We start from the raw sequence: 25,283 nt of genomic DNA, 5'->3' as shown, positions 1-25,283 counted from the left end.
ATAAATTCCGTATCTTCCCACTCTGTGCTGTCAGCCCCCAAACATAAACTACACAAAAGAACTAAGGCAAACTCATTTTCATGAATAACTCTAGACGCTAGATTTCCATTCCCTCACATGCACCTTGGCTGACTTCTTTAAGGTTACATTCCTACCAGCCTCAAACACTTATTTTCATTCTTCCCATTTTATAGATGGGTGCATGTGCAGAAGTCTTCCTGTTGTCATTACTACTTGTCTACTGGTAGTTCCCAGGGTTTCTAAAAGTACAGTAGGCGCTAGAGCAGGGGTGTTCAAACTTTTTGCTAAGGGGGCCAGATTTGGTGTGGTAAAAATGTGGGGGGCCGACCTTGGCTGACGTACTTTATGAAGAACAATATATTTAAGCAAATTTTAGCAAGTCATTTCTTGTGTCACATTTGCTTTATTTTTTTATTTTTTTAATTAATAATTTCAACAATCTCGCAACTAGCCTTTGTGGCGTTCTCTTTCGATTCTCGGGATCTTGTGAAATACTGCTGCTGTGAAATTAAACTAGCTTCAAGTTTCTTCAATTTCTCGCTGCGTATCTTCCCTGTAATCTTGTCGTGCATGTCAGCGTGTCTTGTTTGGTAATATCGCATCACATTAAACTCTTGAAAAACACCGACTGTTTCTTTGCAAAGGAGGCAGACACAGTTGTTGCGTATTTTAGTGAAGAAATAGTCCATTTTCCACCTATCCTTGAAGCGTCGGCCATCGCAGTCAACTTTTTTTGTTGTTGATTGTTGTCATTTTAGAAAATTGGAAGTCAAGGGTCACACGGGATAATGTTGCTTGAAGGGCTGCTGCCTTTTAGTGTGTAAATGAGGATCAGTATTTAATGTTTAAGCTACTTCATATGCTGGTAGCAGTACTGCTGACCAATTTATTAAGTCTGTGTGCGGGCCAGACGTTATTGATCTTATGACAGAGGCTGGGGGCCTCATGTCTGCGCTAGAGCCTTTAGCTACCAAGCTCCTGTCCTATGGAATCAGCTTCCAGCAAGTATTAAAGAAGCCGACACAATCTGTACATTTAAGATTAGACTAAAAACGTTCAGTGGATCTCTCCTGACTGTGGTTCTCACCAAGGTTTCTCATTTTTTCCAAAGAGTTTTTTGAGTTTTTCCTTGCCGACATGGAGGGTCTAAGGATGCGGGATGCCCAGGACTTGGACTTGAACTTTATTTAATTCATCTGTTTTTGAATGTGTATCATATTGCCTCTGCAAAGCCCTTTGACAAAAACTTTTTGTGATATAGGGCTATACAACTAAAACTGAATTGTATTTAATTTGATTGAATTAGAGTTTTATGTCTATGTTTTATATTTTTAAAAAATGACTCTAAATTTTGCAATTTACATGCCAATATTAGTTTTAATCATCATAAAAATAAAAAACAACAACAAAAATTAAGCAAAAATGAGCCCCAGGTTCTTTTTCATCTCATTAAATTCATTAAAAAAAAATCAATTTATCGCCCAGGCCTACTTTCCTATCATTATTATGCGGGGATGTGTGTTTCATGTTACCTGGAGAACGAAATGGAGCCAACGGCGTTAGCGTGGTTGGCGCCGACAGCCACGCAGCGGACATGGCCACTATCAGCGTCCATTTGCCACACACGCAATGACCTGTCCTGTGATACGTATACACCACAAGAGATGCACTTTGTTACCAACGTGACTTAAAGAAAAAATGTCATTGTGTCTCAAGCAGGTGTGCGCTCACCTTTGCGCAGCTTGCAAAGACAAAGCCTTTTTTGAACACATCCAATGACAACACAGTATCTGTGAAGTAGGAAAGTTAAAGGTAAATGATAACATTCCTTCAGGTTGCCCATATATTTGTCATTCATCACTGTATTGTATTCATTCTAATGACAGGCATTGCGTAAAATAGTAGGGACAACACCCTGGATCCAAAATGAGTCGATGACGTCTTTGGTGGTGCCTTATCTACAGAACTACACTAATCCTTGTTACAGTCTTGCTTCATGATATTTCCTGGTTGTGTCATGTTTCCACTCTTTGACTGACTACAAAATAGCAGGAAGAGGAAATGTTTACATAGAAATATTTGTGTGTGTAAAAACGTCGGCAGAAGATTTAAGTTTAATTAAGGAAGTCAAAACTATCCCATATCAAATGACCTTTCCTTATTGAAATGAATATAAATTTGATTATGCAATCTGTTCCAGCCTCCTCTAAGAATACTTGCTCACAAGACAAGCAAAAAACTGTCGAACAACATTCCGTATTTGGAAAAAAAACAAAAAAAAACGTTACATTATTGGTAAAATAAAAATAATGAATAGTTAGAGGTTACAGTGGGATGGGTGAAAAATTGATCATATTCCTTGATCGAGAAACTTTTTAGGATCATTTCAGGGATCGGTTGTGAGTAAAGGTGCATCGATGATTGACTGGTTGGCTGATCGATGGGGACCGATTCCATAAATTTAGGTGTATTGGTGATCGGTTGATCACTAAAAATTAAAGATGCACTGATACAGATACAAGTATCGGCAGGGGGGTCCGATCCAGCCCGAAATGGTGGTGTCGGTACCGGCGAGTACCAACAAAGAGGGCGCCGATACCATTTACCGGTCCAGTATTATAACACTTGACCTCTCTGTTGTGTGATGACACGTGATCATTTTGCATGCCAAGCAGCTATCGCCATTGGCCTGCTCCAGACCAATGAGAGCGGGCCAATAGTCGCTCTTAACCAATGCCGGGGCAGCTTTTTCATACGTAGGAAAAACAAACTACAAGACAAAAATGTCGGCGGTTTGGACATATTTCAGTTTATAATCTCTGTCGATTACAATAATTGCATGCTACAACAGCAGCAACTGCTACAAAGAGAAAGGTCAGCTCACTTCGTCTACTTTAATTTTATTGTCTTTTACTGAAATAAATGCTGCAGTAATTTGAGACCTGTTTCAAAAGTAGGGTTGCCACCTTTTAGAAATAGAAATAAGGGACGCCCCCCTCGCGCCCAAAGCCGTCCAGGCGACGAAAAAAAGGGACATCACCAAAACTCCTGAAATGCAAAGAAATGTATCTAATTATATATATCCAGTGGGGAGAACAAGTATTTGATACACTGCCAATGCCCATTGGCAGTGTATCAAATACTTGTTCTCCCCACTGTATATACATACATTCATATACATATATATATATTTAATTCCCAATTCGGAACGATTCCTTATTTCAAAGGACAGGTGGCAAGCCTATACAAAAGTGCTGTAGAAGTAAGCAAAGTGAGCTAAGCTAAGAGGATAAGTGTGTGGTGTTGCTGGTCCACAGAGGGAGGCTAATAGAGAGACAGGTTGATGTGGTCAATTATTCTTAGTTATAATTTCATGAAAGTTGCACTGTTTGGCCTTTGACAGTCAAAACTCAGGGTTTAAAAAGTTTATTCATTATTCATTCATTGTATTTTTACTTTCTTACTGTTGGTCTAGTATTATACATGTTTTAATTTCACGAATTTAGCACTATTTTGGCCTTTGACAGCCAAAGGCTAATTTAACTATTGTTACCCGTACCAGGTATGCAATAAAAAGTTCACTTGTTTCTCTTTGTGTATAAATATCGATATATACATACAGTGGGGAGAACAAGTATTTGATACACTGCCAGTGGGTTTTCCCATTGGCAGTGTATCAAATACTTGTTCTCCCCACTGTATATATTTATTTCAAACAAAGTGGTATTGGTATGGTATCGGCCAATACTGCACAGCTAGGTATCGGTATCGGGGCCAAAAAATGGTCTCAGTGCAACACTACTAAAAAGGTAAGTTATTTTGCCACCAATCGAGTCTCAAGTCAGTTAGCTACAATAGCCCGCTAGCAGTTTGTCACGAACATTCGTGGTCATTCATTTGAGAAGTGCCTTTGTTGGATATTTTCATACTTTTGTGACCCCCTACATAATGTTTGATTGTAACATCCGTCGCTCATTGTACGTTAATGTAGGAAAGAGTGGAATTAAATTGGCTTTGCATACAGTGTAGTCACTGTGTCATAATTGTTTTAAGGCCACTAGATGGACTCATTACTCTTTCATTTGTGCGTTTATGTCATGTAATACCTTTCAAATCTGATATAATTTTGTTGTTTTTTATTTCCAGAAAATTAATTTACCAATTTCCCTAAACCTTGTGATTTTCTTTTCGTAAAGCAAAAGTACTGCTGTATTAGAATTTTTGGTCAAGAAAATTGTAATTTAGCAATGTGGAAATAAAAACTTTTCAATTATGTTTTTTAGAGACCTTCAACATGTATATAAACAGTAGTTTTTTTTTTTTTTAAACAGTCTTGTTTAACAGTAATGTTTTACAATAAAATAAGACGATTTGACTATTAAAAGGGGACACTGTTTATAATAAAAAAAATTTTAAAAAATCAAGATCGGCATGTCAAGTTTTTCAGAAATCGGTGATTAGCAGAAAACTGTGAACGGTGTAACCCTAGTTGTAAGTGCATTAACCATGGCAGGAAAATTGTTACAGCAGGGAATTAAGAGTCAAACTTTTGTGTTTAATGTTTACTTCATATGTTAACTCATTGGTCGCCACTGACAGCGATAGCCGTCCCATCCATTTTTACTTTGGCTGACAACAATCATTCGCTTTATCCCAGTCAAAACGGATTGGACGTCTGTCGTCGCCAACGGCAGCCAATGAGTTGATAAAAAGTTTTAACTACATTCACTCTAGTTTTCAGTACAGATTCATCAAAAGTATCAGTTAAAATACAGCATAAAAATCAAGTAAAACATGAATCAGACAATATGAAAACAAAGTGCCGATCAATTTCTTATTCGAGTTATGCATTCCTACACTGCCACCTGCTGGCAACTCACCAGAGTGCCCGTAGAGGATCTGGCAGCTGTTGGTGAGCAACTCAAACACTTTGAGCTGGCAGCTGTTGGTCGCCACCACAATGTGGCTGTCATTTTGGCCCAGGAATTTCACGTCCAGCACCTCGTCATTGTAACCCACAAACTGCGAGAAAAAAAAATCATATGAGATTGTTGCGAGAAAAGAAATCATATGAGAGTGTTGCTAACATGATCGTGCACTGCAAGCTCTCCCGGCTCACCTGCTGCTGTGTGCTGAGAGCAGGAAGCTGGTAGAGAACGATGTTGTGCTCTGCTGTGACGGTGGCCAGCCTGGCGGACGCGGGCAGGTCAAGCAAGTATGTGAGACTGCGGGGATCACCGTCGTCCTTCTCCTCCCCCTCTGGAGGTGAACTGAGATTGGTCGGCCGAGGCTGCTGGTAGACACAGCGGCCCGTACTGGCCTCCCACACTCTCAACATGCCTACGTGGGAGAGTTTGAAAGAGTTAGTGTCGTAGAAAATGGGCAGGTATTAGAAATAACTAAGTCAACATTAAACCTTTGCTGCCAGCTGTGATGAAATGCAAGTCTTTGTTCTTCACTTCAATTTGAGAGAGGTCTAATGTCGTAGGCAGAATTAAAACACCTTCCACCGCCTGCAGAAAAAGGCAACACAAGTCATGTAACAGCATTACCAGAACAAATGAAATGAACAATTTATAAAAACGTATCAAAATGTATTATACAGTCTGTGATTACCATGGTCAGTATATTTGTACAAGTGATTGGTTAACAACAAATATGCTTAGTCTGGCTGAAATTTCACATTGCTCTGGCAAACGGTGTAATCAAGATTCAGCTGTCAATAACTACATAACTAAAGCGCATTATTTCAAAATACTCAAATAGATCAATAAGCATGTTTCTACACAAGTGTGCCAAATTTGAGGGGAAATTTTTTTAAAAATATTTGTAAACAAAGGCATATAAAAACAAACTATCAAAACGGCCACCGAAAATGAATCAGAAAATACAAAAAAATATATTTTTTTAGTGCAGTAACCCACTTAACGTGCATGTTACACGGAAAAGCATGTTTATTTCATAATACACGTGGTATTTTATGCTCCTGAATGATATGGACCGCTTGGACGTGTGTGGAAGCGATCGCTATATTTTAGGGGTGGGCGATATGGCCTTAAACACGTATCACGATAAATGGAGCAGATTTACCTCGATAACGATAAATGACGATAAAGTCGCCCAAGCGGACTGTTATATAATTTGAAAATCTTAATCAATGCATGAAATACAGATTAAGTTTCTTGTTGATTTAGTTACCAGCATTCAATTTGATATATTTAACAATTATACATGCAGTCTAGACATTAGGTTTATAAAAATGTATTGTAAACAATAAGAATTCAAGTATGAGCATTTATAACAGCGTGTATGGCTTGAACAATGTACATTGTCAAAATCAATATGCCTGTGCAAACATGTCATTGTAACACAAATGACTTGCAGCTTGAACAGTACACTTCGAAAAGACAATTTATTGTTAATAGCTGCTGTGACATAATTATTCAATACAAGTGTGTACTTTATGGTTTCAGGGTTTTTTTTCCCCCAGTGCATTTTTTAATAAATACATGCATACATGAACCCCCAAACAGACAGACAGACACACATTAAAGCTATATTGATCTTCTGCAAATGAAACACTTAAGATTTTATGATAGCAATAATGACACAGAATTAAGCACATACAGAAAAATAGCTGGGGCCATTTCTCGGTCATATTAGAAGTTTCACCGTTGGATTGTGCTTTATGCTGAATGCTTTACCATCACAAAAGCTATCAGAGAAATCACACAGTCAGATACAAAATAACGCGACATAGTAATTGCTAGATGCAGTCCGTGCCCAATCCACTCATTAAAGTCAGCCGTTTCGACAAGGTTAGAGCCGCTATCCGACTCCATCACGTTCATTTGTAGCGTTAGCCGCTAGCGGCCTCTAGCGTTAGCTGCTAGCGTTAGCCTGTGGCCTGGCTACCAGTAGAAAGCACTGAAAGCACCCTCTCCGGAAATCGTGAGAACAAGGGAGGACAGCGGGTGAAAGCCCGTCTGGATGTCACCAAGAGTCTATTAAAGGTCGGGTGAAAGTTTGGCGAACCTCCCTTAAGCCACACTCCATCACGTTTTGCTTGTAGCATTAGCTGCTAGCGTTAGCTTACCGGACTTCTGTTTGATTGGCTTCCTGATGATCACGTGACTTCCTACGTAAGTGCATTCACTGCTTTCTTAAAGGGGAATGAACATAGGCGAACAACACAGAGTCAAAGCGGGATGAAAAGACTATTTTCTTGTTTTATTAATTTACCGAATTTACCGACATGGTCAAAATTACGTCAGTCATCGTGAAGAATTTCGGTGACGATAAATTTTCGGTTTACCGCCCAGCTCTACTATATTTATTTAGTTTTTTTAATCCTGCGCCATGAAAGTGAGTGACTTCCGGCTTCGGTCTTGCATTGAGGAGGAGGGCGCTGTGACGTATACGGATGAAGGCGTCCTCTTCACTAAACAGCCGTACTGTTGTGTATGAGGACTAAGGATTCAGCTGATTTTGCGGATTAATACGTTTATTTTTCGCATCACGCCAGCCAAATGGCTGCAGACAAATCTTGCTTTATGAGGGAGAGGCGTGTACGCCTTTTCAAAAGGTTCCCATTCACTGTGGATATTGGCCAAGCCCTACTACTGTGGGACAATTGGACTTACGAGGAAGTGAGTAAACATCTTGTTTTGTATTATGTCAAATATTAATACAGCGATTACAAAGTAAACACTACAAACTTTCTTTAAATAAAGGACTACTTACGTTTGATCATTGATAGGCATGTAAAAAGCTCTCCTCGTGCACATTAGCAGCAGCACGTTAGCTGCACAACAACTGCAGCTGCCCTCCTCCGGGGAACGAACTGTAAATTGCTCTCCGCCGGGCGGTTTGCCGATCACGAAGACAATCGACAACCCAGTCGTCATGTCAAATAATCCGGGCTAGTTATTTGTGATTTTCCGCTTCGAAGACTTTGAAACATCACTCGGTTTGGGTTAGCATGTCGGCTAGCTGTCACGCCTCTTGGTTTGTTTATATTCTCCGAAGCTGGGGAAGGGACATGACATATGTCCGATTTAGGTGTCACAAAATATCGTTCAGGAGCTGCGACAGCAAAGGTGAAGTCGACGGTTTTGACCATTATGGAGTAATTTTGCCATGTCGTCCTGAATAAGTGCATTTTTATTATTATTATTATTGTCATTATTATTATTTATTATTATTTTATTATTTAGCACAAGACTGTTATTTGTCATGACCATGCCATTTATTTAGCAATTGGGGAAAATACTTGGATAAAAAGAATATCCTGTAAAAATCTTGAAGTAAAGAGACAGAAACAATGACATTTTGCAGCTCTCTTCGTCGCGTTTTCCTCGTTGTGAATAGCTCCCCAATGACGGGCTGACTGGTCCTTCTCAAGCCATTTATTTAGCTAATGGGGAAAAATACTTGGATAAAAAGAATATCCTGTAAAAATATTGGAGAGACTGAAACAATTACATTTTGCGGCTCTCTTCGTCGCGTTTTCCTCGTTCTGAATAATTCCCCCTCAATTGGCTGAATAGTAAAACCGATTAGCCCATTTTCCCGCTGATGTCATCCACCTGTTGAGGACGCTAGACCCCTATAATGGTAGGCGTGGCTAACCGGCATATTAAAAGACTAATTTCTCGTCATCTGCGCTTTGCTAAATTGTTGTATATAGTCGAATCGTCTCAAAATATGATTCTAATTCACATAATAATGCTATTTAAGATTTTTTTTCTCCCGTCGTATGCTCTTTAAAGGGGAAGTTCCGATTTTTTTACATTAGGCTAAATCTTCGAGTTAGCGGGGGTTTAATTAGTCAGTGGAGTCTATTTCAACAAATTCCGTGCAGTTAGTTAGTAATTTATTCATTTCAGGGCTCCGGAGTGGCTAAGCTAACGTGAGTCAATGGGCCCGTCCTAGCATGCCAATAAAAAAACAACCTATGCACGCATGAAAATCGCCAATGACCTATTCAATCAATAGTCTTGGCAATGTTTTCAGGATGAAGTTATTAAAACTTACCATTGCATGTCAATAGCTTTAGTATGAACACCAACAATTGTAATCCAGCAGCTATCTAGGTAACCGGCTGCAGAGTGGAGTGATATTTTTTCCACTGGTGTGTTTATGTTGTAGCCAGCAGCAAGTATCCACATTGTTCCTCGTTCTTTATAGGAAATTTGTGGAAACTCTCATTTGCCCATTTCTTTTTTCTGTTTCCAGAGCATCTAAATGCACGTTTCACTATGTTGCCGTTTTTCAGTCAAGACTTGTAGAATGATGCTGCATTCAAAGATGGTGGAAAGTTGGGAGTTTTTTCAACCTCCAAACAGGGTAAATATCATTGGAACGCCACTCGAACTGGGGGCCCTAGTCGCGAAGTCAGAAGAAAAAAAGTACCCCAACTCGTGAGAGTTGCTTCAATCAGACGTCACTCGACAAAATGCGCTGCCTGTCATTAGTAGAACTAAAGAAAGCAGTTTATAGTGTGGTTTATTTACCTTAGCCATCGTTTTTCCTCCAATATTTGATCGCTAAAGAGAAGGAAGGTTAGACTGAGGTCAACATGTCTTTTGATGGCCAAAATAAAAACACTTGGAACTGGTACCATCCAAGTGCGATAAGTCTGGCTTCCAAACTTCCTCAAATGCAGCATGAGCACGAGTGACCGAAGCACTCCTCTCACTATTGTGGTCACATTACGCATTTAAAAGAAATAGCCCCGGCGAAATAAATGAATTACGGCAGTTGGGTGTCACATTGTTTTGGCCGCATGGGTATTTTGAATAACGATCTGCATTTCGAATTTATTTGACCACGTTAGATATGTTTATCGTTTTTTATTGAGATGCTAGGATGGCACCATTGACCCATGCTAGCTTAGCCACGGCGCAGCCCGGAAATAATAACTAACAAATTGCACTAATTAAATCCCCGCTAACTCGAAGATCAGCCTAATATCAAGAACTTCCACTTTAATAAACAATAGCTGCCAGAGGCTTACCTCAAAGACAGGTACAGTTCTCTTCACTGTCAGGCTTTTCAGATCCCAAACAGTGCAGATTTTGTCCCTCCCCGAGCTACAATTCAAACAAAGGGACAACACAATGTGAAGGACGTCACAAAAAAATGACAGGAAAGGACATTCAATCCATTCCTTCCCAGTCAAAATGGAGTGGATGCCTTTCACCATCAATGGCGGCCAATGCAATGGCGCTACTCAACATTTGTACCTGATCATGGTGTTGCCATCAGAGCTGAAGCTGAGTGAAGTGACGGCGCTGTAGTGGCTCTGAAGCACGCACACAACCTGGCTGGTGCGCAGGTCCCAAAGCCGAATGCCGCAGTCCACTGATGATGTGAAGAGCTGCAGACGGTCTGTGTCTGGGTGGAACTCAACTAGGCTGGGGGCATAAAATTGACATTATTTTTTGTTTGTTTTGCTGTTTTTCGAGTTTAGAGCTTTAGTCTAACTTACTGCACAACACCAGAAGCACCCTTAAGGTTGTGAGTGCAGTATTGCTTCACCACATCCCAAAGCTTGACAGTGCCATCACAGCCGCCTACAAGCAAACAAGAGGATGTGGTATGCATCTATGCACTCAATCAAAATAAGAGGTGCTTATTAATCATGCTGACCTGTTGCCAAGAGTGTGGAGGTGGAGTCAAAAGTCATGCTGGCTATGGGAACTGTGTGTATGGCCTTCCAGGAGCGAGTACATTGTGGTTGCCTCCAGTCCCACTGCTTCAGAAGAAGCGCTCTACTGGCTGTTACAAGCATCTGTGGTAGGATATGAAACACAAACTTAAGACATCTAGCAGTATATATTAATTTTGTCCAAGATGCGAGATTACCTCATCATCACAGCTCAACGCAAACGATGTGATGTCTTCTTGATCATCCTGCACACATGACACGGAATTAATAAAATGTTCAATTACTAAGATGACACTGTCAGAATGTGTTTTTGGAATTACATGCTCAATGCTGTGGATGACCTTCCCGGTACTGATCTCCAAAACATTAACTCGAGATCCACAGGTGCAAAAGATGTATTTTTCATCTTTGCTGATCTGTCAAAGAAATAAAGCAAATGTTTTAAGGAGTAATTTGCTGATTTAAAATAAAATATCCTTTTCCATCTTAAAAATGTTGAGTCCAATAAACAATTTGCATGTTTACCTGCACTTTTCCACCTTTGTAAAAAGGTTCAATCTTACTTGAAACAGCGTAACTGTAAAAAAAACAAAATAAAATATAGACGGTCAATGATGTGTTGCCACAATTAGCCTAGCTTGACTTGTCGATTTATGGTACAGTTTAGCGACGGGAGTCACACTTACTTTGTTTTGAAATGAAAGTTGATATTTGCCATTATGCTTGAGACACAGACAACCCCGCGTGCACTTTGTCAATAACCTTTAAGTCAAATTGATAATCTTTTTTTAGTGAGCACGTTGGCTCCAGTCAACACATCTTACACACATGTTGATAGGCGAGGCGCGAGAATTGTACCTCATTACAGAACACACTGCTGATTGGCTAGATGTGGTTGGTACCTCTACGTCATATTCAAGCGCCACTCAATTGTTTACTAACATATATGCGTGGTCACCTTATAGCATTTAATTGATATGGCAAGGTTGTTGTTAAAATTGTTAATTAACATTATACAGTATCAAATAGTTTTTATAAGTTTGAATTCCGCGACAATAGTCTCCGGTTTATTTGACTTCTCCAACGTTCCAGAATTTTTTTCCATTGTACAACTTGGGACATTCGGGTACCGCACAAAGTTTGCCTGATGCTAGAACAGAAAGGACGCGCTGCAGTAAAGTGAGGGCCAGCAAGTTACCATTGACTGTTCACTGTTGTCATTTGTATGTATGTATGGTTCCTCCCTCATGTTTTGTCAGGAATGTTCACGTATGCGTGTTTTGTCACGATAACACGGGTGTGAACGCAACGCTGTGACGATATGGAGTCAAGTCGCTCTCCTGGAATGGAAACCAAGTGCGAAAGGGAACATCATGGTAAGTGGGAAAGAGATTTCTTTTAAAACAAGTCATTAATTGATGACATTTTCATCATATTCTTCGATCAAAATAGATTTAAAATTTATCATTTTGTCGTTATAGTGTTTCTTGAGACACTCATCTATTCTAGCAAAGTGTGTAAAATATATTACATTTTTTACACATATATTACATGTGTGTCATAATTAAGTGTAGGTTACATGTGTAAAACGTGTATTAAAGTGACACTGACGGTTGATACACTTTTCCAGAAAAATTTCGTTTTGTCTTGTCTTTATTTTGGCAATCTAAAAAGAACAAGTGATAGTAAACCAAATATTAATTCAATTTGTTTTCAATACAGACAGATGCAGAGGTGTCATCGCAAAGCGGCGGCTACGACGTGGAGCAATTTGTGGACACCCCGGACTACGACCTCATCTGTACCATATGCCAGGGGGTCCTGCGATGTCCCGTTCGAGCGGCGTGCCACCACATCTTCTGCAAGAAATGTATTTTGCAGTGGCTCAAGAGGTACAAGTGAATGCCGAGGGCTGTCAATTTTTTCAATGCCACCATTTATCACTGTTGTCTGTCCTTGATAGACAGGAGACCTGCCCGTGCTGCCGAAAGCCAATTAACTCATGCATGATCTTCGTCATGTTCAAACTGAGCAAGTCCATAGGACGCATGAAGGTGAAGGTAGGTATTAGAAAAAGATTGCTATGGAGCATTTACTTGCTGTAATTCACTCACAATTTAGGTGTATAAAGTTATTTAAACATGTAACCACAAAGTTTATATTATTTATCCTTATTAGAAAACAACTATTACTGAAATTTTAGTGAAGCACAGTAGTTGTGAAAGTTTTCTTGGTTTCTGTCTTGGTCACTCTATTACACTGCCCCCCAATGGCCAATTGACGCATACCATAAGAAGCTACAATGAATTCATCTTGATTTACTTTACATTCTATATAATTATGTTATTACAGTATCTTTATACTTGGCCAACTGATTCACGAATGAATGATCATGTTTCACTGCCAGCCCCTACCAGTTCCAATAAATTGAATGTCTATGTCTATTGCCGTCAATTGGAGCCAATGAGTTTAAAAATAAAAAAGGATGGTTATTGGAGACAAGGATGGAATGCATTGATGGAATTTCTATTCATGTCAATGAGGAAAGATGATTTGAGATAAGCATATTTTGAGTCAATAGTTTTAGAAAAAAATGACAACTATTTATCCGTATAATTGTCACGTAATATTGATTATTCCCTGTGTTTTCCAGTGTAAGAATGAGATCCGAGGCTGCAAGGCCACATTTTCCCTCTCAGAACAGTACTGCCACAGCCTGAGCTGCTTGTTCGAGCTGGTCCCCTGCCCGTATCCTGGGTGCCGGGCGCAGCTCCTCCGTCGTGACCTGGAGACCCACGCCCACCACTGCGAGCACTGGCGCCAGCCATGCCGTATGGGCTGCGGCACGGTGCTCTCTCACCGCACGCGGGATCAGCACAACTGCTACCTGCAGCTCAAGCAGCAGTACCAAGCCAAGAGCAGAAACCACGCCGCTATCGCCGCCGCCCTGCAGAGGAAGATGAGAAGGATGCAGAACGCCATGGCGCACATGAAGAGGCAAATAGGGCTGATATGTGAGAGTCTGCAGGCCATGGACGAGCTGCATAAGGTGGATGAGGACTTGGGTGAGGGAAGCTCCAGAACCACACAGTCGAGACTTAGCAGTGTGGGCTGACGTCGTGTTTCTAAAGTTGTTCATTTCATTGATGTTGTGTGTTGTGATGTGCTGGTAGGTTGATGATCACATTAACTGGAGTGGATTTGTAACATTGTTGCTGTTTGAAATTGTCAATTTAAAAAAAAAGATTGCTAAATGGATGACTGTTGTTCCTGGAATTAAATTGGAAAGTAACAGATGTTATAGCTTTGTAGGACAAGAGACTGTTTTTGGTAATTTAAAAAAAAAAAAAAAAAAACACCGCATAAAGACCTGATTTCCACATACGTGGACAGCACACTTTGGGTCACGTAGGCCAAAATATTAACATATTAACATGACCCAAAATGTGATTATTTATGAAGTGCCCACTCTATACCCACTTACAAATATTTCTTTGCAATAATTTTGCACAAAGCTTACAGAAAAAAATATGGTCAGATTTGAATTCAGCACCCCAAACTTACATGAGAAGAAGCGTTTGCATCAATGCAACAATTTTTGTTGTTGACCAGTGTACCGTAATTTATGGACTATAAAGCACAATGGGTTGTGAACCGCACCGGCCAAATTTCAGAAAAATTTAGAAATAAATCCAAATATATGCCCTATCTGACTATAAACCGCAGGTGTCCATGTCTCAACATTGGATATTTACATAGATGTTACACAAAAATTTTTGAACAAAAATATCTTCATTACCTAAATACACACGCATCAACTCGTATTGTCTGAATGCATAAAAGCAAACTTTGGAAAAAAGGTCACAACAAAGATATATGATCCACTTTACCTTGCCTTCTAAACTTAAAAGTGGATGAAATCCTCTTTAAAACTGTTAACGGCTAGCACTAGCCCTTATATAGCAGCTTTGTTGTTAAATACTTTTGCAATAAAGTCTTCCAAGTGCCAGTTGAAAACGGCTAATCAACGCTAGCATTGCATTCTTTTGTTGTAGCAAATAGTGGATACCCATTCATTTAAAATTGTTCTTTTGTCGCAGCATATAGTATTAGATGATGCAATATTCATCAATAAAATCCTGAGTTTTTGACCAAGTCTGACAAGTTTCTGGCAAGCTTTATCGGTGCAAGTGTAGTGGCTGAGAGCTATATCATGGCAAAATTTGGAAAGCCTTTCTTTTCAAATATGTCTAATCCATTTTTTTTATTTTTAACAAGAAAACATGACGCTGGTTTGCCCCCCCCCCCAAAAAATCCATAAATAAGCCGCTTCGTTATAAAAGCCACAGGGTACAAACGGCAAGAAAAAAAAGCAGCTTATAGTCCAAATAATACAGTACTCAAACGCGCATTTTGGGTACGCAAATAACCTAAAAAGTGTTAATATAAATGACTTTTTAATTATTTCATTATTTCTTGTTTATAACAAATATGTAAAAGAAAATGATGTCTATATTTGGAAAAACACCTTAATATGAAAACATTCACAACGACAGATTGATTTTCATCCATTAAAAGAAAAATATCTCAACATAGAGATAAGCAGTGTATTATTCTTTTTATTAAAAAAGTCTTTACTTGGAAAAAAAAATGTATTCTGCCATTGTTTAAAACATCATATATTAATATTTTATGATATGCTGAATCGTGTTGAAAATAATATGGATAAAAAATATTAACACTCTTTTCCCCATTTTTAAAAAGAGAATTTAATTTTAATTAAATTTTAATTTTATTAAATTAATAATTTTAATTTAATAAGAATTTAAAGATTTCTGTACTACAGTATCGTGCTATGTGATCTAACGGCAAATCTGTAAATTTCGCTGTACTGTAAGATTGCCACTAGGGGCAATATGTGACGGGATGTTCTATCAAAATATCGCGATGTTTCATGTGAATAAAAGCTTCTCCGGCCTGTTCTCTGGCCTTCTTCCTGTAATAACGATCACGTAAGTCTAACAGCATGTACACATTTGAAATCTAAAATCCTTTAAAATCAAAATCATCCTGCTTCTAATACTATCACCAGTTCATACAATGTCACGTAGAAAGTTATTATTTGGTTAAACTGTCTATATTAATGTATTTTGTCATATTTTTTGACACAATTGCGCTTCATTGTTCCCGAAATGGCGGAGAATTGTGCTCCTGTGTACTGTAAAGTCGTTCTGAATTATTTTTCTCTCACGTGCGATGTTTTATCCGACAGCAAATGGCGGACGACGCCGGTGGTAGAGGAGGTTTCCGTGGAGGTTTCGGCCCTGGTGGCCGCGGTCGGGGCCGTGGACGAGGCAGAGGCCGTGGCAGAGGCCGCGGTGCTCGGGGTGGCAAGGCCGAAGACAAGGAGGTGAGTGGAGCTGCTTAGTCGGCTATTTAAAATACACATTACCGGTGAATTACATTCTCATTATTAATCAAATTGACCTTATCACTTAGTGGGTGCCTGTTACCAAGCTGGGCCGCCTGGTTAAGGATATGAAGATTAAGTCCTTGGAGGAGATTTACCTTTACTCGCTGCCCATTAAGGTGAGTTTGTGGAATTGTTTTGAGATGTAAAATTAGTTCTGGTGAGGTAAAATTAGTTCTAGTGAGTGGTCGTTTCCGTCCATATGATTATAACGGATTGGATGTCTTTTGTTGTAAATGGTAACCAACGAGTCAATTAATGAGCAGTCATAATTTATAACTACACATGCGAAGGCTTAAGCCCCATATTTTAAGTTTTATTAGTTAGAAATCTTTTAAAAATAAACATAAAACTGCAAAAACTAAACACTTTAATTGTATGTTTTTAATTTAAACAAGCAAATGTACATTTTCTTTAGTCTTTGATAAAAGCCATGATAATCTTTTTGAAAAAAATCTGCCTTTGCTTTGTAGAACAGTAACGGAGTTACACTTTATTCATAGCCCAACTTTTCTTAAGGCAGACCATATTTTTGCGACTATCAGGCACACTGAAAATTCTCATTCTTTCTCAAAAATTGACAGTGTGCCTTATGATCCAGCATACTTTATAAAGCGGTACATTTAATTACAACATAATTGGTTCTTGAAGTAGTCTTGTAGCCCGAAAATTCCGTAAGTAGACGCGTTTTCTGTGGAAATGCCCTAATCTTTTCCAAGCACTAAAATGCCACACTAAATATTTATAATCTGGGTAAAACCGGAATAAAACAGCTAAACACATATGAAACATTCAATATACCTAACCTAACAGTTAATACCTGTAATTAGGGGTGTGTCAAAATATCGAAATAGTGATATATCATGATACTTTGTATCCCAAAAGGTTAGCGATATGCCCCTGCCAAGGATCGAGATGACGTTTTAAAAAATGTGTCAATGTTGAAAAAAAGTAACAAGGAACCAACAAGTTGCTACCAAAATCTTCCACCATATTAGTGTCTCAGTTAACTCTTAGGCTACATTGACGGTGTACGACGCCCATTCCATTTAGACTGGGACTGGGAGCGTTCGTTCATCCGAAACCAGAGCATTGTCATTCTGTCCGATTTTTAGGGCATTTACAGGTCACTTGCTGTTCATTTTAGGGCATTTACAGGCCTGTTGAGTTTGTCACTGACTGACTATTCATTTGGGTGATTCCCGGGTCACTTCCTGTTCTGTAGCTCAAAATAAACAGGAAGTGACCCATAAAATACCCCAAAATCAACAGGAAGTAACTGAACATCAACAGGTAAATGACCTTAAATGGCCCAAAATTACCTCATTGTCTGGCAATGGCTGCCACTGACGGCCATAGACGTTCAATCCGTTTGAAGTGGGAGGGATGGCAGCGAATGAACGAATGTTCATTTGCTGCCATCCCTCCCACTTCAAAAATGAAAGATCAAAACAACTCTTCTGACACCAAATCTGTGCTTTATTCTTCATATACTTGAAGTGTGGCACGTAAATAAGTCACAGACTCACAGCAAACATATGTACACAATAAATGATGAAGTGCACCAACCAAAAATACGACATAAAGTAATAAAAAGTCGGCAGTTTTTGGCCGACTGTGTCATCGTTTCGTGTGGCCACTCGATTCCGAACACACGTCTCGGTGGTTCTTCCATTTTTTTTTTTTTTTTTTCCCAATCGCCGACCTTGCCATTTGGCAATATCAATAATGTCTTGACGAGACTTGCTCTTCGATGATACTCCCGTCGGCTTGGTCCATTTTTGCGTGTAGAAAATAATGTTTGATTCTATTCTACAATGGTATGTTGTATGTATGGTAATGATTTGGCGCTAAACCGGAAACAACAGTCTGAGCGGACCAATCACAGTCCGTTTTCGCCACGTCATACACATCTACGGGACGCGAAGGTTAGAAAATTCGAGAGGCGCGCGTCAGGCTACGGCGTAGGGTCGTAACTCGGTTCTTCCTTGACGGCGTAGGTCTGACGCGGAAGTATAACTCAGCCTTTAGTCTCTTTGTGAGACTAAAGCGCAAAACTTGTGCTCTTTTGGCTCAGACGTCCACCCGCAATAATAACACCATCGCGCTTTTGCATGTCATCATACTGAGACACCCAAATTGAAATGTCATCAACAATAGGGGAAAGCAGAATCCCATTAGTGAGGCATGATGGGAAAGATTATGACCAATAGGACAGCAGGATCTTATTGCGTGACAGTGAAAATCAAGAAGTACATATGCATCTTTTACAGTTTTGCCTTGTATTTTTGCCTCTTGTAACCTGAATTTTCTTTCATCACAAGAGGAAATATTTTCCCGTTTAGATTTGTCGTAACCTGAAAATGTAGAGACTTTTGAAAGTAGAGGTTGGGATTAATGATGAACTTCTCTAGTAAAGCAATTAAGACTCATTTATCAGACTCATAAGTAAAACAAATGATAAATGAAGAAATAAAACTGTTACAAAGTTAAAACCTAAGTAACAAATGCTGTACGTGGATGCACTAATGTACCTAGTGGTGCACTTAACTCATCCGGTGTACCTTATTGTTGGAAAATTTCGGTTACTTTTGGTTACTGTGCTAATTTCTAGTTAAAATGTAAAGCCTAGAGCAATTGACCAATTAAGGGGGAAGAAAAAACAACTTGGAAATTGCTGAAATATTTGGCACTTCAATTACAAATTTACATGTGCTGTCCCTTTACAGGAGTCTGAAATCATTGACTTCTTCTTGGGTTCCGGTCTGAAAGATGAGGTTTTGAAGATCATGCCCGTCCAGAAGCAGACCAGAGCCGGTCAGCGCACCAGGTTCAAGGTGAGCCACCCTCCCTTCATTATTTTGCATCTCGGTGGTGTTCCAGATGTGAGCTCGGCTCTTCTTCCCAGGCCTTCGTCGCCATTGGCGACTACAACGGCCATGTGGGTCTGGGAGTGAAGTGCTCCAAGGAGGTGGCTACCGCCATCCGAGGCGCCATCATCCTGGCCAAGCTGTCTATCGTGCCCGTCAGACGAGGGTACTGGGGGAACAAGATCGGCAAGCCCCACACAGTGCCCTGCAAAGTGACGGGCCGCTGCGGCTCCGTCCTGGTGCGACTCATTCCAGCGCCTCGCGGTACCGGTATAGTGTCCGCTCCCGTGCCCAAGAAACTGCTGATGATGGCCGGAATCGACGACTGCTACACCTCCGCTAGGGGCTGCACCGCCACCCTCGGCAACTTTGGTAAATGTTTACTTATCTCTTGGGACAATAATTCTTAAAGCTCTGCTTTGCCTGGGTGTTTTCTCCTACTCTGCTCAGCTTCACCTTTGCCTATGGTGTTGTTGTCGTTAACTGGAGATACAGAAATGAGTGTTGTAAGTCATTTGTGGCAGAATAACTCGCGGTGGTTTCTTCTGCTCCTCTTACTGGCGCTCAACATGTTCTCTCTAAACAAGACATTGCAGTGAAACCTTTCCAACAATGTTTGAACTGTTCCCTCTCCAACAGCCAAGGCTACATTCGACGCCATCTCCAAGACTTACAGCTACCTTACACCAGATCTCTGGAAGGAGACTGTCTTCACCAAGTCTCCTTACCAGGTCAGGAATGAGGGGGAACACCTCAGTACATTCATTTTCTAAGCAATTAAATGAAAGATTTAGCCAGAAGACAAGTATCTATGGGAATAGTAGAATTTCAAACTTAGTTAATGTTAACGGCCTGCTTATTGTATTTGTTTCAGGAGTTCACCGACCATCTGGCCAAGACTCACACCAGAGTGTCAGTGCCGAGAGGCCAAGCTGTCCAGGCGGCAACTTCCTAAACTTTTTGTGCAGCAGAACTGTTAAAATAAATGTTCTGGGGAAAACATCATGGTGTTTGTTGCTCATTTCGTAGATAAACACACAAAGTGCAAAATGAACAGCCCAAAATATAGTGGCTTTATCCCGGATACTGATGGCTGACAATGTATGATGTACGAACTCAAGCTCGTATGGCTTTTTTTTTTTTTTTTTTTAAACAATTTAACACATAGCTGAGAAAACTTGGCTTTTTAATAATGACGTAATCAATTTCACAAATGCACTTTTTTTTTAAATGCACTGGTAAATATTTGCAAATTGGCTTTATATTTCACTTAAACTGGTCAAAATTTATTTGCCCCTCCTAGTCAAAAGAACATAAGTAGTACTTCACTCGTTACAATTATTCAAATGCGCACACACAAGTCTCCTCAAATCAAAGGTTGCTCCTGTTATAGAAACGGGCACACTGGCTGTTTCTAAGAACCGTGACCAAATTTTTGCATGTCACTAGTAATAAAAACTTCTGGGTAACTCCTGGATGCCACTGACATCCCCAAAAAATTAAACTAGGGGCTAGCAGTGAATGCCTCCCACTCAATATCAATGTGTATTGCTGCCGGTGTTGTGCCGAAAAATAGCTGTCCCGCGTGAAATGTCCCCCCTGAGGGGAGTGCCCACACATCACTCGTACAAACTTTTTCTTGCCAATCGATGGACAAGGAGACTACTTTCTTGTACCGTGAATATTTCTCTGAGCTTATCTTGTACTGTGAATATTATTTCTCTGCTTGAACTAATAAAACTTGTACTGTTAATAAGCATTATTTTACTCTGCTTGCACTGTTATACCTGTGTGATTGTCATTGGGATATAGTTGTCGAAACCTGTACACTAATACATTTCTTTTTAAAGATGGTTATGTGGCCCAGTCCAAGATTTGTTACTAAAATACAGTACTAGTTTTTTGTGTATTTAAAACTGATTTTACAGTCGTAAATCCATTACTGTAATGCGTCCATGAAAACCTTTGTTTTCACCTCAAAAAGCGTTATAAATAAGCACTCCCGTCAGGCGGGACATTTCACGCGGGGCGGCTATTTTTCGGCACAACACCGGTGGCAATCGATTAGTTATATATTTATGAATGAAAATACTGAAACTTTAAAAGATGGCATGTTTGTACACTAGTTAATAAAAAAGACATTGATTTAAACACTTTATTTTACAACTATGACACAGGATAGGCAAGAGGACCGTTTAATCATTTTGTTTCTGAGCTGCTTCCATCATCCTTTCTTTTTGCTTCATGAGACATTTCCTGCCACTGGCGTATGCTCCTAGATCACCATCTGGAAAAGCACATTTAATAACCAAGGTAAAAAGCCAGTTATAAATGTCATTTAGGAAGGTGGAACAAAGGCGTGCAAAACTTACAGCGTGACGTGTAGTTTTTGGAAACCTCATCAAACTGTTCAATCTCCTTAGAACAGTTCTGCTTGTAGCTGTGCCCTTCTCTCTGCTGGCAGGCCCGCAATCGCTCCTGGATCACCTTAACGATCTCCTGATCCACTTTGCTGATGGTGGACAGTAATACAATCAGGGCCGGCCCAGCCTATAAGCAGACTATGCAGCTGCTTAGGGCCCCTGACCACTAGGGGGCCCCCAATCTGGCAATTGTTTAATTTATATTCTATTTTGTTTACTACAGTTTGCTTTATTGGACTGGTGAGTTTTGATACTTGATTACAAGCTTAAAAAATAAAAATTTCTTTCCTCTTTTAGAAAAAGGTTTGGCACTATCTACTGTAAGTACTGACAATCATTTGGGGGGAGAAGTTTGAAGTATGCAGTGCAACAAAATCTGATTAATATACAAAATATGGACTTATGGGTTGGATTGCATGTATGGGTTTCACAGTACACTGTGACGAAATGGTGGGCCAAAAATATGGGCCCCTTTGCATTATTTTGCTTAGGGCCCCCACTGTGGCGCCTCCAGAAATTTTTCATAGGGGTGGCCAGATGGGGCCACTTAAAATCTTGGGGTGGCACACCAAAACTAAAAGCCATAATTTCAGGTTTTCATTATATTATTGCAGTAAAAAGGTCAGGGGAAAACTATCAGAAAGACTTAAGGACACGGCTACTGATATACTTTGGTGTATTGTGTAATATTTGATGTTACTAATGATTTAATGTGCATAGTCCATAACTGTCCAGTCAACATTTTGAGTTCCACAACAATTCTGTTTTATTGTGTTATGTATATATTAGGCATAAGGTGTACATTTAACAAAACAAAACAATTACTGGGGAAAAGCAAGTGCTGGCAGATATGCATTTGGGATGAAATGCATAACAGATGCTACAACAATCTAACGATATACTGGTAAGCGGGGTGGCCAACAAATTTATAGACCCTACTCACATGACATCACAACCACTCCTCCGCACCATATTGTCCGTCAACTTCGTCACTGTTCATGCATTACCACTACGTAAATTCCTCCTATTATGGCGTGTTTTTCTGCTCGTTAACATTAATAATCAAAATGGTGAAGGTGTGTGTGGCGGTCGGTTGCAATAACAGAGAAGATAGACGGAGAGACTTGAAGTTCTACCGGATTCCGAGAGACGCGGAGAGGAGAGCGAGATGGGCTGCTGCAATTCGAGGAGAAAACTGGGCTCCAAACGATTACCACAGATTGTGTAGTAGTCATTTTATATCTGGTAAGATGCATTTAATATATATTTAGAGGGTTTTGGGCTGACAACCACAATTAAGATCATTGCTAGGCTAATCGCCGACAACATACACTCAGACGTTGTGAATGAACTACCTGAAAATATATAATTGTAAGGGGATAATAAGACAGTTGTCATACAATTAATTTACAATTTCACTATTGAGGTCAAAAGCCAAAAAATAAATTCAACTAGGGACAATCTGGAGTAGTACTATCGCACTTCATATTTATTACATATTATATATGTATGTAGTGAGAGTGCTATCGCTAAACCACATAAACATTAAAAGCCCTAGGTCCATTGACAAATGACATGAAATACATTTGACTTGACAGTGGATGTTAGCAAGAACAAAAGATTTTGAATTGAAAATTTCGTAACTCACCTCCCCGAGCACAAGATAGATTCCTGCCGAATTTTCGTGGACGAGGACCTGTTTCACCCAACCAGCAACAAAGTATTTATAAGCCTCCAAGCTCTTAAAGTTTTTCAAACTTTCGTGAGAATAGGCTGATTTTGTGTGGACAAGATAGTTGTAAATATCAGGGTAGCAGATGTCAGGCAGAGACGGCGAAGACAGCGGGTCGAAAAACATCGATTTAGGCATCAAATATGGATCTGGCGAATGGATAAACTGAAGCTTTTCCACATAACGCCTTTTATGCAATGCATCCAATGAGTTTACAGCGTCAGATAACACCGGGGCTTCCATGAATTGCTCTATAAATTGCACGACTAATTGAAACCATTGAGAATAGGGCTAAAAAATGACGGACAATATGGCGGCCGGATACAGCGACACGTCATTCTGTGACGTAGGTGAGTAGGGTCTATAGGGGAAGCCGTGGCCACCCCTGGCCACCCCCTGAGGGCACCACTGGGCCCCCAAATGGCCTGGGCCGGCCCCCATGTTTTTATTGTATAATATTGATAGATCTCAAGAAATTGTCTTACTAGTCTCTCCTCCACTGCATCTCTGCTTCGTAGTAACACAGGTAATCCCCATATTCGCACTGCGTCAGGTCGGGAACGCGGCGGAACTTCTGATGGTAGTAGACAGACTTGTTTTTTGCCTGAATGCTCTCAACAACCTCTAGAATATGGGGGGGGGAATCATATTTGAAGTAATAAAAACACAAAATCAGTGTCCAGAACCTCATTTTCTTGTCCCTAAATTCGAAATATATTGGAAATTAGCTGATTTGTGTAGAGAAAAAGAAAAGGTTATTCATGATGTGCGGTTTTGCTCTATTATTTTTCACACAACTAATGAGCGCAATGCATCATGGGATAAAAATGCCGAAATGAATAATTATTTTTTAAAAATCAATTTAAACTGAAAATGAAATAGTAATTCGTGTCATACTTCAAAATGCAAGAGAATATGTTTAATTCGTAGTTTATTAGATTTATCGGTACCGGTTGTTGTGCTAGCACGTAGCTAGCCGTGTTAGCCTCGGTTACCTCTAAATGTGGTGACAGGCAAGTCCACGGAGTAGTAGAAGAGTTTAGACAAAATGAGAGCTGGGTTTGGCAGAGCCGTCTTTTTGTCCACGACCGGAGTCTGTCGAGGAGGCTCCGGATAGGCGTCCTTATCAAAATCGGACGGCATTCTACCTTGTTTAGTGAGAAATCCTACAATTCGACCTCGACGGTTCTCCTCTCGGGGTGCATGCGCAGTAGGAACGATGTCATTGCGACCTCGAGATCAGTGAGACGTATATTTTATTTTATATACAACGTAGCCTCTTACTATCGTTCATTTTTTGTTATTTACAATTATTATGCGTGGAATATTTTAAATACAGAATTTTACATGATATTTGTTTTCTGTGTAAAGTGTTATAAATTGAACAGCCAACAGATGTCAGCAAAGAATCTAAACAACTATGGAGGTTGATTTTTTTTTCTCTCTCTCTCTAAAAGTTATCTTCAATCAAAAACAAAAAAACAACGTCGCTTTGATTAAGTAAAAGAATAGAAGAAAAAATGAATGCAAAAATATATTTGAGACTCCAAAAAATCCATTTTAGTACAATTTTTCTTTGATTGAAAATGTTTTCTTTGATAGAAGTGACATTTTTTGTTTGAAACAACGTTTTAGATTGAAGTAATTGTTTTGTGTTTGGGCCATATGTTGGGTAGACAATATTTGTCCTTATAATTCAGTCAAAAAACAACAATTGAAGTTTTTTATTTACGATTTGCAGTGACTTTTTTTTCTTTTTTTTTCGGGGCGGGGTGTCGTTTTGGCACAAATATTGCGCTTCCCTATTGGTCAGACATTTTTGAGTGACAAGTGTCTACACCTACGGCGTCGCACTAAATTCAACGGCGTTTTTTCCTCGAGTTTTTGTTTTCGGGAAACGTATGAAGAAAACATCCTTCATATTTCGTAATGTCTAGAGTCGTTTCTACAAGTTCCATATCAGCAGTGCTTGATCGGCATGTTCGTTTTTGAAAGATTACCGGATAAAACTAACAGAAATATAATGGTTTGTAGTCGAGGGCACGGCTATAATGTCCCACTTCCACTTTACGATGCGACGTCACGGTCTTAAAAA

At 39.7% G+C, this 25,283-nt stretch overlaps 4 protein-coding genes across 4 annotated transcripts in view; 2 read left to right on the top strand and 2 right to left on the bottom strand.

Annotated features, from left to right (window-relative positions):
- The window catches only part of tbl3 (transducin beta like 3), a 38,441-nt gene extending 26,900 nt beyond the window's left edge, over window positions 1-11,541 (bottom strand). The window contains exons 1-13 of the mRNA XM_057817769.1: window positions 11,380-11,541; window positions 11,219-11,270; window positions 11,014-11,109; window positions 10,891-10,938; window positions 10,675-10,816; window positions 10,514-10,598; window positions 10,269-10,439; window positions 10,040-10,115; window positions 5,438-5,534; window positions 5,141-5,361; window positions 4,902-5,043; window positions 1,753-1,811; window positions 1,554-1,660 (exon numbers count right to left, since the gene is read on the bottom strand). Of these exons, the coding sequence (XP_057673752.1) occupies window positions 1,554-1,660; window positions 1,753-1,811; window positions 4,902-5,043; window positions 5,141-5,361; window positions 5,438-5,534; window positions 10,040-10,115; window positions 10,269-10,439; window positions 10,514-10,598; window positions 10,675-10,816; window positions 10,891-10,938; window positions 11,014-11,109; window positions 11,219-11,270; window positions 11,380-11,411 (1,328 nt within the window). The 5' untranslated portion in view covers window positions 11,412-11,541. The remainder of the gene's footprint in view (window positions 1-1,553; window positions 1,661-1,752; window positions 1,812-4,901; window positions 5,044-5,140; window positions 5,362-5,437; window positions 5,535-10,039; window positions 10,116-10,268; window positions 10,440-10,513; window positions 10,599-10,674; window positions 10,817-10,890; window positions 10,939-11,013; window positions 11,110-11,218; window positions 11,271-11,379) is intronic.
- Window positions 11,542-11,624: 83 nt separating this feature from the next.
- rnf151 (ring finger protein 151) lies at window positions 11,625-14,784 on the top strand. The gene is made up of 5 exons (XM_057817223.1): window positions 11,625-11,872; window positions 11,953-12,069; window positions 12,416-12,585; window positions 12,657-12,753; window positions 13,347-14,784. Exons 2-5 carry the CDS (start codon window positions 12,067-12,069, stop codon window positions 13,806-13,808), a joined length of 732 nt encoding a protein of 243 aa, XP_057673206.1. The 5' UTR covers window positions 11,625-11,872; window positions 11,953-12,066; the 3' UTR covers window positions 13,809-14,784.
- Window positions 14,785-15,638: 854 nt separating this feature from the next.
- rps2 (ribosomal protein S2) lies at window positions 15,639-20,038 on the top strand. Its single transcript, XM_057817979.1, has 7 exons — window positions 15,639-15,705; window positions 15,966-16,103; window positions 16,193-16,282; window positions 18,893-19,000; window positions 19,072-19,405; window positions 19,673-19,764; window positions 19,908-20,038. Exons 2-7 carry the CDS (start codon window positions 15,969-15,971, stop codon window positions 19,986-19,988), a joined length of 840 nt encoding a protein of 279 aa, XP_057673962.1. The 5' UTR covers window positions 15,639-15,705; window positions 15,966-15,968; the 3' UTR covers window positions 19,989-20,038.
- Window positions 19,163-24,410, bottom strand: ndufb10 (NADH:ubiquinone oxidoreductase subunit B10). Its single transcript, XM_057817980.1, has 4 exons — window positions 24,184-24,410; window positions 23,674-23,812; window positions 21,406-21,545; window positions 19,163-21,320 (listed from the first exon to the last, which is right to left on the bottom strand). Exons 1-4 carry the CDS (start codon window positions 24,329-24,331, stop codon window positions 21,229-21,231), a joined length of 519 nt encoding a protein of 172 aa, XP_057673963.1. The 5' UTR covers window positions 24,332-24,410; the 3' UTR covers window positions 19,163-21,228.
- Window positions 24,411-25,283: the final 873 nt, after the last annotated feature.

This window comes from Corythoichthys intestinalis, chromosome 16, assembly GCF_030265065.1.
Source record: "Corythoichthys intestinalis isolate RoL2023-P3 chromosome 16, ASM3026506v1, whole genome shotgun sequence".
NCBI lineage: Eukaryota > Metazoa > Chordata > Actinopteri > Syngnathiformes > Syngnathidae > Corythoichthys > Corythoichthys intestinalis.
The sequence above is the reverse complement of the archived record's forward strand: the minus strand, read 5'-3'. Positions and strand labels throughout refer to the sequence as shown.